This window comes from Thalassophryne amazonica, chromosome 12, assembly GCF_902500255.1.
Source record: "Thalassophryne amazonica chromosome 12, fThaAma1.1, whole genome shotgun sequence".
In the NCBI taxonomy this organism is placed as follows: Eukaryota; Metazoa; Chordata; class Actinopteri; order Batrachoidiformes; family Batrachoididae; genus Thalassophryne; species Thalassophryne amazonica.
Genome location: NC_047114.1, coordinates 79,515,183 through 79,531,342, shown reverse-complemented (window position 1 = coordinate 79,531,342; position 16,160 = coordinate 79,515,183). Strand labels below are relative to the sequence as shown.

Genomic DNA, 16,160 nt, shown 5'->3' with positions numbered 1-16,160 from the left:
AATTCAATTTCACGTACATCCATGCAATATACTGTATTTTCCGGACTATAAGTCACTGTATTTTTACTAGTTTGGGAGGCCCTGCAGCTTATACTGCGGTGCAACTTATATTCCAAAATATCATGCATTTATTGTTAATAAGAATAACTCTAATGACAATTTATATTGGACATTGGGAGGTGATGGTCTTAAAGTTAAGCGTTGGGCTTCGGACCATAGGATTCTTGGTTCAACACCCAGCCAGACCGGAAAATCACTAAGGGCTTTTGGGCAAGGTCCTTAATCCCCAAGTTGCTCCCGGTGTGTAGAAAGCACCTTGCATGGCAGCACCCTGACATCAGTGAGTGAGTGTCTGTGTGAATGGGTGAATGTGAGGCATAATTGTAAAGCACTTTGAGCTTCTGATGCAGATGGAAAAGTGCTATATAAATGCAGGCCATTTGACTTTCCCAGAAATCAAAGCACTAAACAAAATAAACTCTAATAATAAAAGAATACATGCCAATAATAAAAAGACCTCTTCAATCATGCACAGAAATCCCGAATGAAACAGCTGATAATACAGAAAAAAAGGTGTGTATACTCTGGTGTGACTTATACTCTGTAAAATACTGTAATTTAATTACGTTGGAGCTGCATATACTTATTGGATGGAAATTCTACCCAAAACAGAGCTGAGTTAATCCAATAATTGTATTTATTGATTTATTTGTTTTGACTACATGGGTGATGAAAATGTATTAAAAGGGTTTTTTTATTTTATATAAATCCATAACTGTTTTTGGCTTCCAAATACTTTTACAAGTAATGAAGCTGTTACAAACCAAATGAAGCACTTGTTGTTACTGGAGCACCTTTAACTGGGTGGCAATCTATAAATCCCACTAACCCCTGTTAGGAATGAATTCATAAATACATGAAATCAAATTCAGCTGAATGGTACAAACCCCTTTATAACATCTTTCCCTTCCCCCATCCAATACAACACACACACATATATATGTGTGTGTGTGTGTGTGTGTGTGTGTGTGTGTGTGTGTGTGTGTGTGTGTGTGTGTGTGTGTGTGTGTGTGTGTGTGTGTGTGTGTGTGTGTGTGTGTGTGTGTGTGTGTGTGTGTACTGCAAGACTCCTATAATTTATTATTGTCTGGTTGTCCTCCTCAGGGCTTCGTGGTTGCCGTCCTGTACTGTTTCCTGAATGGAGAGGTAAGCTTCCGTTCCTGATACTTTGATACCAGAAAAGTTGAGGATATGATGCTTTGATTGACTCTGAAGTTGTGCCTGATATGACAGGCTCACTCTGTGTTTTCAAATCTTTGTGAAACTGTGGGGCGTGACCTGCAACACACAAACAAAATACATTTTGATATGAATTCACATCAGTCACATCCTTGTAATATAAAGCATTGGAGGCATTTTGAACATCATGCTTGTAGTTTTGATACTTGTAGCTCAGCTCACAGACACCTTCTAGGAAATAGACTTAGACTTGGTGGAATCGGCTCTGCTGTTTGAAGGCTCGGCTTTTTTATTTAAAGATCTGTCAGACAATCTCTCAGTCGAGGAAGTTAATCCCCAGTTTCAATCAATCAATCAATCAACTTTTTTCTTATATAGCGCCAAATCACAACAAACAGTTGCCCCAAGGCGAGGCAAGTTTCTGCAAACAGCTGTATTAAGGCTTGAATGACCTAATGAGGAGGTGGAGGGAGGTCCTGTGGCCACTGCCGCACTTAACACTGGTATTTAGTGTAAACACACATGAAATCTTGTGTTGGGTGTTTGTGAGTCAGCAACACTGTAGCTGTAAATATGAATGAATATGATGGTTTATGATGTGAGTGAGCAAATAAAAGAAATATATATTTACAGATGAAGCATCTGAACAGATTAGCCAAAAAAATAATCTATATAAAAATATCGCTTTTTTGGACATGTAATTTAACTCTGTGTTCTGATATTCATCAGCATTTCTATGCAATTTTATTTAGGTTTTCTTATTTTAACACTCTGACTGCTACTGTTTGTTTCTGTTTATTTAATGTCTTTATTATAATTATTAAAACATGTATTTGTTTTTTACACTTATTGAGATATTTTTGCACCCTTTTATTTATTTATTTATTAATGCTTATTAAGTTATTTTACTGCAATTATACTTAAATTAGTAATGCTTTGAATTTTAACTTTATTATTTATGTACTGAAGTTTTTTCCTTTCAATAAACAAACTGTAATGAAGCTTAAATCTTTGGTCTTAATTTTTATTTTGCATCAGTGTTGTAAAGCACACCTGTCTGTACAACTAAATTTATTATCTAGATTATTATAAGTTCTAAAAGTGTTTTCTTAAATATTTTTGTGAGCAGACTTTGTACAGGGCTGTGCAAAAGTCTCCTAAAGTATTGCAGTGTTTTTTGTTTTTTGTTTTTCTGTAAAAATGTGGGTTTTAATATTTCTCCGCTTCATTTGTATGTCATAAAAAAGACAAATCGGACTTTTCCAAATGTTAATTGCAGTGTTAGGAGTTTGTTTTATTCTAATATATTTACACTTCTGCTCAAGCCTAAAAATTTTAACATTAAGAAAATTGTTTTTGCAGCTTCTTAGCCTTTTTTTGTTTGTTTGTTTTAAACATGCCTGAGATTTCTGCACAGGGCTGTATACCGATTGTTTATTCTGTACCTTTGCATTCAGCTGGAACAACCTAAAGTACATTAAAAATGACCTTGTGAAGTTTCTCCCTGAAGGTGCAGTCGGAGATCAAGAGGAAATGGCGCAGCTGGACGGTGAACCGGTACTTTGCTGTGGACCTGAAGCAGCAGAGGCACCCTTCGTTGGCCAGCAGTGGAGTGAACGGCGGAACTCAGCTGTCCATCCTCAGCAAGAGCAGCTCCCAGATAAGGATGTCCAGCCCGCTGGCGGAGAGCACCAACATCAGCCTCCCAACCTGAGCGTCTGATCGGCCGAAGTCCACTTCAAGGTGCCATTCCACAAACATCCAAACAAACCTGAGCCGACCAAAGTGGCCCCTCTCACATGTTAAATTTGAGTTATTACTAAAGTATTTTAGGGCTGGTTGACTCTGCAGATGATCTTTGAATTGTGATTATTGATGCACTTAAAAGTTCTCGCAGACTATTGAGTTCAGTTTTTTACAACCTTAGTCATATTAAAACATTGTTAGCAATCAAGTCTCCTAGTGCTCTACTCAGTTTTGACAGCCTGCAGGACACCCACAGAGTTGACATATCCTGGTATAAAAATATACCATCAGACGAGGGCTTTAAACCAGAATTTTAATTTTTTTCTTTTTTGAGTCAGTTAGTTCTGAGCAGAATCTGTATTTCAATGATTCCAGTTTTGGCTTCCACCTTAAAATGTTAATTCCAAAATTGGTTAGAACCAAATGAGATCAGGTAATCACTTTCCAAGCAAGATTGTGTGACAATAATACGAGAGCTCTTGCTGAAATTTGATTGTACCTGCATTAATCATAAATGCCCACCAGGTGGAAATATTGCTCCATTTCAAGAACCTTGAGTATAGTCTGCTATAGGTAGTGTGCAGTGACGTCACATGTAACACGCGGTTTTATTTACGCAGCCATACTGGACTGTAAGCTCCATATACAACACAACACGGCCAATGCTAGATCGTCGTTTGTCCAATATAGCCAAAGTGCTCAATCCTGAACATCAAAAGAGGTATTTAGAGAAAATACAGAGAATCAACATGGATCCCAACAATATTTGCCTCAGAAGTTCAACAGTTTCATCAATTTTGAGCGGTAGCCAGACATGCAATATCCAGACATTTTCAACTACTTTATCAACACTCCATCACCCTTCACAGGAGAAGCCCTGAAGGTATATAAAAGTTTGGATGCCTACAGCTTCTTCGCAGCAGGATGGGTGCAGAACATGGTCATCAGTCGAGTTACTGAGCCCGAGTGGTAAAACTCACCTAAACCGTCATCATATAAACTGGATAGTTGCGCTCACCAGCCAGAAGTCCCAATGTTTTTGTATGGTTTTTCATGTAACAAATACCGTATATAACGGATTCTGTATAATGTATTTTTGCTCACATCGGACAAAATGACCTGTCCAGTTGCAATGCATTTCCATTAAAAACCTCTCGCATATAGTGTACCAAACAAAGCAGTCTGGACATGCCCAGTAACTGAGGTGCCAAATTAAAGTTCAGCACTGACACTCACTGATTTGAGGAAAGTGGGCACCGTATTTCCATGATTAAAAGACTGGCCATTAATTTGGCTGGCCACAGTGTGACATGCACCTGCTAGATTTACTTTTACGATTTCACTCCTTCCTCCTGTCATATTTTAATAGTTTTTGCAGTTTGCACACAATTACATTTCAATCATAGATCAAATACATTTGGCAGAAAAGTCCGCAAATATGATAAACTTCACAACACGGAGTCAAAAAACTACAAAGACACTCAAATGACCCACAGTTCATGGAGGAAACTGTACACTTTACCTTCGGTTTGGAGGTCAATTGATTGTAGAAAGAAGAGCTCACTGAGGAACAAATTAATACAGAAAAATTGCAAAACGTGACAGAGAATTTTCATTTTCACACCACTTTTTATAGTGGGAAAACAATAAAAATGTACTCCGGGGCCCTTCTTTTGATGGCTCATGCAATTGTATGCACAGTAAGGAAACAATATGATGGTATAATTTGTGTAGACAGTTGTTAATAAAGCGAAAGAGCACATTTGCCGTTCATGCAATGCGGACGTTGCCGTCCTTTATAGCTACGTGACCACATATCACGTGATCCATGCCGTCATCTGCACACCATCTATATGACACCACCAACAATGGCCAACCTGTTGCATATATTACTAGATATACCTTTCAGTTGTTATAAAAATGGCTATTGATATAAGCCATATATTTACCCTATAGTCTATCAAAAATACCACAATTAACAAGCTTGGCTATGCTGGGCACATTATTGGAGCTATATATGGAGCTAGCTAACTATTTCCAACATTATTTCTTTTTATGTCTTAGCCTGTCTGTCAAATACAGATGAAGTTGATGTCTATGACCAATGTTTATAACGTACACAGCTCAATATTCATCTTTCGGGTGTTGGGTAGAATGTCTGCTCTATGGTCTATCACTAATGCTGCCATTAACAAATTAGGCTATCTTCTCTGCATTGCTTAGCCTAACTGGAGCTATCTGGCCGTCTCCGTCATTATTTCTCTTAGTTAAGTCCATTTGGAAGGTACATAGCACAATATTTCCATCCTCTGGTTGGAAAAAGTGACACCAAACCTTACTTCACTTAAATACCCTGACGCTGGCAAATTTCTCTCTGCCATTTAAAGACAAACATGGCATTCAAAGAAAGACAGTTAAGTCAGCGTCAAGTTATTCTAAGCAGAACATTCATTCATTCATCTTCTACCGCTTAGTCCAATTAAGGGTCGCTAATAAAATCAATCAATCAATCAATCAATTTTTTTATAAAAATTTTAAAACACACACACAAATCAAGTAGGTAGTGCTATTTATTGCTACATATTTTTTTGCAAATTTTTGTAACTGTCAGGTCATCCACTTCATTCATTCTCACGGATTCCTGCAGAACTGACTTTTTTCATTCTTACAAATGAAGCACTTGTCAAAGATGAATAGAGCATTCAGAGGCTTGATAGCAAACAAAGTTTTAAAAGAGTTGTAAAAAAGTAAACTATCCTATAATTCAAACATTGTCAATAGAGAATCTATTTTTGTTTATTTGTTTTCAAAATTACAATATAAAATGTAAGGGTTATATTTGGCTTGGGATGTATACAGTAAATGCGTTTTAAAGTGCCAAACTGATCGCCTGACTGACTGGAACTTATGCCATGACAGTCCAAAGTTATATATCAACCAGACAATTGCCTTGCCTGTATATAAATGCTAATTCTTTAAATGTTTTATCTTAACTGTTTTTCTACAATCAGCCGTAAGTACGCAGTATGTCAAAAAAAAGTATAATTTTAAAAAAAACAGCTCATTGATTGGTAATATGTAAATAGTACTTTTGATGTCTAGGTAGTAATGCCTTTATTTTTTGCATTGCGCGGTGCTGAAATGACCTTTCAGAACTGGAGCCCAAATCTGTAGATGTTATCCTTTTATCCTGATGGCCAAGAATATCCACAATCAATTTCAAATGTATCTATGTGAACTCTAAAAGATATGGTGCTGATATTTAACAGTACAGGATGTGACAGTACACAAATGTATAATTTTTTAAATGGTTTAAATCTACAATCTTTACTAGGGATGGGTATTGAGACATACTGAGACAAGGTATTGAGTATAAGTTAGAACTGATTCCTGATTGGTCAATGATGAAATATCAATAAACATTTTGACAAACGGTGCTTCTATCAATACTTTGGCTATGTGACAAAAAAACATGTTGCCTATGTAAATGTAATTTAATTCCCATGCATATCATTGTAGTCCATTTTAGTGATTAATTATCATTTCTATCCAGTCACATTTGAGTGAACTTACTCTATCCTCCCAGTGCATAATCATGTAATTTACACGGTCATGTCTGAGCGGTTAGGTAATTCCAAAGTGTGGGCTCACTTTGAGAAGAAGAGAAAAAAAAAATTGACTGCCAACGCAGCACACCATGAATCTATAACAGTGCTGTGTGTTTGTTTGCCTCAGCAATGCTAACATTTGCAAAGCTGCCATTCTAGCCACTGAACACCCGAGTGTATCAGCCAACAATAAAGCATAACCAAAACTATTATTCCATGCCTCCAGGTAGCACTCGTCAGTAGTGACTTGACTTCAAATTAAAATAATTTTAACATTTGAAACACATTAGCTATTTTAACAATACACAGCTAACCTCACAACATCACACAGAGATGAAGGAGACTTCTCTGACAATAATGCTACAGCCTTGTTTAAAGTATTCCATAATGTGACTGAACGTTTATTGGTGTTTTGGCCTGTTTGAAACCACCAGAGCCAGTAGCCTTTCCGCACCATGGGATGCCAGGTAAGAAACAGGGAAACGCGTCATGCTGCAGCAATGGAAGCAAGCTAACGGTCTAGATCATAAATAAAATGTACCAGGCCTAAAAAGCACCGACATCCTTCAAAAATCCTCCATGACCCAAGACGTAAGAGACATAGTACAAGAGCATTTGAAAAACAGAGATGGCTTTCAGCAGCTAACTTAGAGACATTAGCTCTACTGATGGTGTAATGTTTGCCAAGCCAATACGCCAATCATTGTTTTTAATACCAAGCCACCCATTGTGAAAACCATCACCCAGTCCACAAAAATATGTGTTAATCAACCACTTGAAAAAAGTTAGCCAGTTAGCCTTGGCTACACTTGTTTTGGTAACTGCAAGACGTGGGACGGCCCGTCTTGCCCATGCTCAACCTCTTAACTCATTTATGGGTTGTCTGGGACTTATGTGGCATCAGGCACTGCCAAGATGGCGTCTATCTAGAGTCGCCCCATTTGAGCTTCAAACTTGCTTTTCATAAAACCTACACAGTGAGTGACATCACAAAGGGTTTGTCCAGCATATTGTATACACAGTGTAATCTCTCCATTATACAGGATGCAGTACCCTTATAAACTCTTGGTGTTGGTCCTACATATAGCGTATAACATATTTTGTGTGTTAATTATTTGTAGTGACATTTATTATGCCCTCCTTATTACACATGTCTACTGCCTAAGCAAGTCCAAGAAAGCCTAATAATGAATACAAAGACCATTTAGGGAATAACCCCCATTGTGTCTGATTTGTGGACATTAATGATGGATTTTACAGTCACAAATTAATTATTCCCATTCTAATCCAGTTCCATTGTTTGTACGGTTTATTTTTCTGTAAGTAATTCGATCAGTGAATCGATGTGAAAGGGTGTGTTTGGCTCATCAAAGCTTACCATAGCCTTTCAAAGAGAAAAGCATGTTCAACAGGTGCTGGCTTCATCCTTAAATAGGGGACACCTAATTCACACCTGTTTGTTCCACAAAATTGACGAACTCACTGACTGAATGCCACACTACTATTGTTGTGAACACCCTCTCATATATATAGATAGATAGATAGATAGATAGATAGTGTCATCCCAAGGCACTTCACACTTCACATGAGTAAGGTCTAACCTTACCAACCCCCCTGAGCAAGCACATGTAGGTGACAGGTGTAAGGAAAAACTCCTTCTGGCATTTTTTGAGGAAGAAACCTCAAGCAGACCAGACCAGAGTGGTGACCCACTGCTTAGGCCATTCTACCAGTAACACAAATCACATAAACAAAATGGAAACAAAGAATGATCAACTATGAAAAACAAAATCCAGATCTTGCTTAAAAGTCTCAGTTGTAGGTTTTTGTAAACGTTGTTTGGACAGGACTCAGGGGTAAGTATGTTGCTGGGCCTTCAGCCTGGGGTCCAGCAGGTTGGGTCAAACTTTAAGCTGCATTTACACATAGGCAAGATGCGTTATGAATGTCATATTTGCGTCATTCTTCGAACTTTCCTGACATTCTTAATGTGACTTAACACATCTGAATAGGTTTCTTAATAGTGCTTCTTGGTGCGTGATATTCGTAATTTTCATGGAGCATGTTTTTGGTTGTCAAAAAATCTTGCACGAATGTCACACACCACCCTCATTTCGTCGCATGTTATGGAGGTCACAACTGAGCATGTTAATCTGTCTTGATTAGTGGTGATCCTTAATAGAGCGTGACAGTGTTCTTCTTTGACGTGCACACAATTAAACCCTGCTGCACCGCATTCAGTTTCATTGCTGCCGTATGCTGACGAAGGACAGTGACGCCAAGTTGGCTAAAAGTTTTGTTTCAATGCTCCTCAGTGCATTCCTGCAGGTGTTCCACCTGCTGCATGTGCCTGATGTTTGGGAAAACGCTCTAGACACAGTGGAGCCACACATCTGGCTCTCCCCGTCTCCTCCTCTCTGCGCCACTCCATAGCACAGAACCCAACTAAGCATGCAGTCACAAAGTTCTTCTGCTGTGGATTTTGAGGAGCAAACTGGAACAGTCTGAATTGTTCAGCAACTGATGGTTGGATAAATATAGGGATGTGTATGGAGACAATTCGCCTCATTCACGACATGACAGAATGTAAGGATGCATTGTTATGCGTGATAGCGCGCAATGACGTAGAACATTATTCTTGACCGTGTGTAATGGTTCCTGATAATTCTCCAGCAACACGTGCCATTAATCATAATGCGTGGTAACAGGTGGCAGTTCCTGGACACCTGACACCTCTGCCCTGAATCATCACATTTGTGATCGACGGCCAAGAATGTATACTTCATGGCATTCGTGACTTCCCGTCATTATGTGTAAATGCAGCTTAAGGCCTCAATCGTGGTAACAGCACTTCAAACAGAAAGAAAAGAGAAAAACAGAGAGAGAGGCTTTAACTGACTTCCTGGACTTGACCATCAGTAGTCTTGAACTTGTAGAGACATTCAATTATCTCAGCAGTGATGTTCTTTCCTCTGATTTATTGGTCATTGAGCTTGAGAAGGAAGAGCTTGTGAAGTCATGAGGTCACTGGGCAATGCCTTTCCCACCTGGCACCCATGTCCTTAAAATACCAAACATACTTGCACTTGTCTGTGTGCTCATGTGCACATTTGTCAAAAAAATAAGGTGTGATCAGGTACAGAGCTGACAAGTTTTTATCATCTTGCAAAAGAAAGAGGTTGCACCATAGAATGTCAGAAACCTGGTCTAACCTCCAGTGCAGTGTATCTATGGTATTTAAAGAGTTCAGTAGTTTGTTGAATCAGTGGATGACCTGATTACAGCAGTTGAGAAGGTAAGGAGTTGGAGAGTCTGAGTTTGTGACTGTCCTGGATCAAGCCATCTGAGCACTCATACTAGCTTTCTATATAGTAGGCAAAAAGCAGTACATCACAATCTGTAAGGTATCCAAATCTTCAGTACGCATTTAGTGGCAGCCAAACATTACCCAAGTGATCTACTACCTCCTGTAATGGCACAACAGGAGGCTCCAATGTTGAGAGCCACTACTGTGGTAAGTAAAAGGATAGTTTATTGCAACCAGTTCCAGCAGACTGTGAGAGTACACAATAGCAGTAGTCTGTACACAACAGTTGTCCTAGAACTGGCAGATGAAAAGATTGATTGCTTACTCAGGCAGAGGTCAGGTACTGCAAGAATCAGTCTACAGGTAACCATCTCCTTAAAGGGACCAGCAGAAGAGTTGTCCAAAACCACAGGCACAAATTCAAAGTAGAACGATCTGACGTACCAGGCATGCAAATGTGTAATCAGGAGGCAAGACTCAGGAAACACAGAATGGCAGCGTGGGTCGATAACAGAGGCAAATGTAGAGAAATGACGGCCTGCACTGAACTGTCATGTCCATACCGTGACAATTCAGTGCACGGTCATATGGAGAATACGTGGTATTAAAATATAATATGGAACCAAATTTCACATGCACAAGTTCTTTCAGGAGATTACAGAGTGGTCAATTAGTGATGAGTAGAAAGATGTCCTAGCTTCACGAAGGGCTTTCTTATAGAGCAACAAACTCTTTTTCCAGGCTAAGTGAAGATCTTCTAAATTAGTGAGACGCCATTTCCTCTCCAACTTACGGGTTATCAGCTTTAAGCTACGAGTTTGTGAGTTATACCACGGAGTCAGACACTTCTGATTTAAAGCTCTCTTTTTCAGAGGAGCTACAGCATCCAAAGTTGTCTTCAATGAGGATGTAAAACTATTGACAAGATACTCTAACTCCCTTACAGAGTTTAGGTAGCTACTCTGCTCTGTGTTGGTATATGACATTAGAGAACATAAAGAAGGAATCATATCCCTAAACCTAGTTACAGCGCTTTCTGAAAGACTTCTAGTGTAATGAAACTTATTCCCCACTGCAGGGTAGTCCATCAGGGTAAATGTAAATGTTATTAAAAAATGATCAGACAAAAGGGAGTTTTCAGGGAATACTGTTAAGTCTTCTATTTCCATACCATAAGTCAGAACAAGATCTAAAATATGATTAAAGTGGTGGGTGGACTCATTTACTTTTTGAGCAAAGCCGATAGAGTCTAATAATAGATTAAATGCAGTGTTGAGGCTGTCATTCTCAGCATCTGTGTGGATGTTAAAATCGCCCACTATAATTATCTTATCTGAGCTAAGCACTAAGTCAGACAAAAGGTCTGAAAATTCACAGAGAAACTCACAGTAACGACCAGGTGGACGATAGATAATAACAAATAAAACTGGTTTTTGGGACTTCCAATTTGGATGGACAAGACTAAGAGACAAGCTTTCAAATGAATTAAAGCTCTGTCTAGGTTTTTGATTAATTAATAAGCTGGAATGGAAGATTGCTGCTAATCCTCCGCCCCGGCCCGTGCTACGAGCATTCTGACAGTTAGTGTGACTCGGGGGTGTTGACTCATTTAAACTAACATATTCATCCTGCTGTAACCAAGTTTCTGTTAGGCAGAATAAATCAATACGTTGATCAATTATTATATCATTTACCAACAGGGACTTAGAAGAAAGAGACCTAATGTTTAATAGACCACATTTAACTGTTTTAGTCTGTGGTGCAATTGAAGGTGCTATATTATTTTTTCTTTTTGAATTTTTATGCTTAAATAGATTTTTGCTAGTTATTGGTGTTCTGGGAGCAGGCACCGTCTCTACGGGGATGGGGCAACAGGGGGATGGCAGGGGGAGAGAAGCTGCAGAGAGGCGTACAAGACCACAGCTCTGCCTCCTGGTCCCAACGCTAGACAGTCACAGTTTGGAGGATCCCAAAAAATTGGCCAGATTTCTAGAAATGAGAGCTGCTCCCTCTAAAGTGGGATGGATGCCGTCTCTCCTAACAAGACCAGGTTTTCCCCAGAAGCTTTGCCAATTATCAATGAAGCCCACCTCATTTTTTGGACACCACTCAGACAGCCAGCAATTCAAGGAGAACATGCGGCTAAACATGTCACTCCCGGTCTGATTGGGGAGGGGCCCAGAGAAAACAACAGAGTCCGAGTCAGAGCTCTATTGAGCTGAGTATTCCATTAACTTTAACTAGTAATGACTTCATGACTTTCTTTGCTAACAAAATTTTGACTATTAGAGAAAAAATTACTCATAACCATCCCAAAGATGTATCGTTATCTTTGGCTGCTTTCAGTGATGCCGGTATTTGGTTAGACTCTTTCTCTCCGATTGTTCTGTCTGAGTTATTTTCATTAGTTACTTCATCCAAACCATCAACATGCTTATTAGACCCCATTCCTGCCAGGCTGCTCAAGGAAGTCCTACCATTATTTAATGCTTCAATCTTAAATATGATCAATCTATCTTTGTTAGTTGGTTATGTACCACATGCCTTTAAGGTGGCAGTAATTAAACCATTACTTAAAAAGCCATCACTTGACCCAGCTATCTTAGCTAATTATAGGCCAATCTCCAACCTTCCTTTTCTCTCAAAGATTCTTGAGAGGGTAGTTGTAAAACAGCTAACTGATCACCTGCAGAGGAATGGTCTATTTGAAGAGTTTCAGTCAGGTTTTAGAATTCATCATAGTACAGAAACAGCATTAGTGAAGGTTACAAATGATCTTCTTATGGCTTCGGACAGTGGACTTATCTCTGTGCTTGTTCTGTTGGACCTCAGTGCTGCTTTTGATACTGTTGACCATAAAATTTTATTACAGAGATTAGAGCATGTCATAGGTATTAAAGGCATTGCGCTGCGGTGGTTTGAATCATATTTGTCTAATAGATTACAGTTTGTTCATGTAAATGGGGAATCTTCTTCACAGACTAAAGTTAATTATGGAGTTCCACAAGGTTCTGTGCTAGGACCAATTTTATTCACTTTATACATGCTTCCCTTGGGCAGTATTATTAGACAGTATTGCTTAAATTTTCATTGTTACGCAGATGATACCCAGCTTTATCTATCCATGAAGCCAGAGGATACGCACCAATTAGCTAAACTGCAGGATTGTCTTACAGACATAAAGACATGGATGACCTCTAATTTCCTGCTTTTAAACTCAGATAAAACTGAAGTTATTGTACTTGGCCCCACAAATCTTAGAAGCATGGTGTCTAACCAGATCGTTACTCTGGATGGCATTTCCCTGATCTCTAGTAATACTGTGAGAAATCTTGGAGTTATTTTTGATCAGGATATGTCATTCAAAGCGCATATTAAACAAATATGTAGGACTGCCTTTTTGCATTTACGCAATATCTCTAAAATCAGAAAGGTCTTGTCTCAGAGTGATGCTGAAAAACTAATTCATGCATTTGTTTCCTCTAGGCTGGACTATTGTAATTCATTATTATCAGGTTGTCCTAAAAGTTCCCTAAAAAGCCTTCAGTTGGTTCAGAATGCTGCAGCTAGAGTACTGACGGGGACTAGCAGGAGAGAGCATATCTCACCCGTGTTGGCCTCCCTTCATTGGCTTCCTGTTAATGCTAGAATAGAATTTAAAATTCTTCTTCTTACTTATAAGGTTTTGAATAATCAGGTCCCATCTTATCTTAGGGACCTCGTAGTACCATATTACCCCATTAGAGCGCTTCGCTCTCAGACTGCGGGCTTACTTGTAGTTCCTAGGGTTTGTAAGAGTAGAATGGGAGGCAGAGCCTTCAGCTTTCAGGCTCCTCTCCTGTGGAACCAGCTCCCAATTCAGATCAGGGAGACAGATACCCTCTCTACTTTTAAGATTAGGCTTAAAACTTTCCTTTTCGCTAAGGCTTATAGTTAGGGCTGGATCGGGTGACCCTGGACCATCCCTTGGTTATGTTGCTTTAGACGTAGACTGTGTTTCATAATTATTGTATGGCCTTGCCTTGCAATGTGGAGCGCCTTGGGGCAACTGTTTGTTGTGATTTGGCGCTATACAAGAAAAAAGTTGATTGATTGATTGATTGATTTAAATCCATGGTAAATCAGTTTCAATTTATTTTCATTTATATAGTGCCAAATCACACCAGAGTTGCCTCAAGGTGCTTCACACAAGTAAGGTCTAACCTTACTAACCCCCAGAGCAACAGTGGTAAGGAAAAACTCCGTCTGAGGAAGAAACCTCAAGCAGACCAGACTCAAAGGCAGGGGTGGTGACAGATCCCGCTTTTTTAGATACACGGCACACGCTCACCCTCCGATGAGTGTGTTTGTGTACAAAACCAGCTCTCCGTCTCTGGGGTCCGACCTTCGTGTCTCCACGGGTATTACCCGGCAGGGCTGCACAAAGGCTGTTCAAGCTGGTGGCGAGGAGATTCGTCTAGCTGCTCACTGCCTCCATCTGGACGTCCACCCCGCTGAAGCTGATCTCGCACCCCGGTCGAATAGCCTTCTCGGGAACCAGGATACGAACCGGCCACGCCCGTTAACGGCAGCTCTCCTCTTATGGATCAGGGCTCTTGGAATGTTGCTAGATTTTGAATTCAGTGACTCGTACAGCGAGTCCCCAGGATGTGTTATTTTCATTAAAAACCAGACTAACCTTTTAGAGCCTTTTGATGTTGTACACCCAATAAACTTTAACTTTTACACCTTAAGAAGCATCAATAAATCCAACGTCCGAGCCGTAACACTTTAACTGCATGCTTGGAAATTTATTGCAGGTTTTGCAAGTGCCGATAACATAATCAAAATAGGTTATATGGTGATAATTTCACAACAGTAATTCAAGTATAATTAGAATAATGATTGGCAGAGATTTTTGTTTTTAATTCAATAATTCTGACTGATCTTACTTCGACTGGGACTGGATTGACTTCTTAACAATTTTTTCTAGGAGTGAGGGAAGGAGGTTTTTGAGGTTAAAGTCCCCAGCTCGATGAACTTAATTTCCTCTTCATCAGCTATTCATTGTTAGCTGACCATGATCCTTGTGTGATGTTGTAATCCTTCAGGAAGTTAATCCACATAAGAATTTATTCCATCTTCAATCAACCAAAAGTTGATCTAATCCATTCTGGTATGCGGTGATGTTCCTCAAGAGAGTAATCGTTGAACATTCCCCACTCAGACTTAAGGCCAGTGGTTACTCTTCCGTTGTTCTGCTACTCCGTGACTGGACGGCCTGAGTGGGAGTTGAAAACTCTCTCAAATGATCTTTTATGGCTCCAGTCCTCTCACTCCACGATTCCAATTGCTGCTCACAAGATGGTCAAGTCTTGTGATCTCCTCGTAGCAGGGGAGTAGTGGCAACAGCACCTCTCCCTGGAAGAATAACCCCGTTTTCTGGTGTTTCACAGTTTATATATGTGCTTGACTCTTGTTGTCCTCAGATGATCTTAGTTACCATGGGGACGCTGGTGACTCAAAACCTCCTCCCTTCTCCTTCGCTTACTGGAAGTCATTTGCAGCCCCTTTGCCAGTACCTTATTTCTCAAGTTCCTCTTTTCTGTTAACACTTCAGCTTTTCTGAGAATTCATTCTTTTAAATCATTTCTTCAAAATCACATCAATCATATTCAATCATTTCATTACAACTCTCTTTCACATAAAAACAATTCATATGATCATATACAAACATTCTCATTCCTTATTATTCATTTCATATTTTACTAACATTTTAATCATTTGATCAGTTGTTTAACATCAGCTTTTCTTGCCCTGCTTGTGACATCTTCTTCGCTTCCTTTTTTCCTCTGACTCTGCACTCTTTATGAAAAACAACTCATATAATCATTCATTTCACTTATTTGTAACATACTTTTTCTAATCAACTCTTAATTTCAACACATTAATACTTCATTTAATCATGCTTGTCATGTTAGAATCATTCTTAGACATATTCCCTCGTCTTCACCACCGAGTTCATTCCATGGGCCTCCCCATTTACAATGGAAAAGTCCGGCATGACCTCACTTACTTCTGGAAAGTACCAAAAACTGTGCAGTTTAATCCAACAGCATGTATATTAATTCCATGGCACGTATTATATTCCAAGATGAAAACAAGCTGAAAGCAAGCTTAAAGTCATCTTTCCTGACAGTGGGCAGCGAGGGCCGAGACACTGCAGGTTTTCGTTTTGACCAATCACCTCAGCAGGTGGGTTGCTGATGAGCTTCTCCTCT

At 39.4% G+C, this 16,160-nt stretch overlaps 1 protein-coding gene across 4 annotated transcripts in view; it reads left to right on the top strand.

The window, feature by feature from the left end:
- The window catches only part of LOC117522174 (pituitary adenylate cyclase-activating polypeptide type I receptor-like), a 40,970-nt gene extending 37,973 nt beyond the window's left edge, over window positions 1-2,997 (top strand). For 2 of the 4 annotated variants that reach the window (XM_034183566.1, XM_034183568.1), the window contains 2 exons: window positions 1,165-1,206; window positions 2,737-2,997. In XM_034183566.1, coding sequence (XP_034039457.1) covers window positions 1,165-1,206; window positions 2,737-2,961 — 267 coding nt within the window. In that variant the 3' untranslated portion in view covers window positions 2,962-2,997. The remainder of the gene's footprint in view (window positions 1-1,164; window positions 1,207-2,736) is intronic. The other 2 variants (XM_034183569.1, XM_034183567.1) reach the window with 1 other exon arrangement.
- Window positions 2,998-16,160: the final 13,163 nt, after the last annotated feature.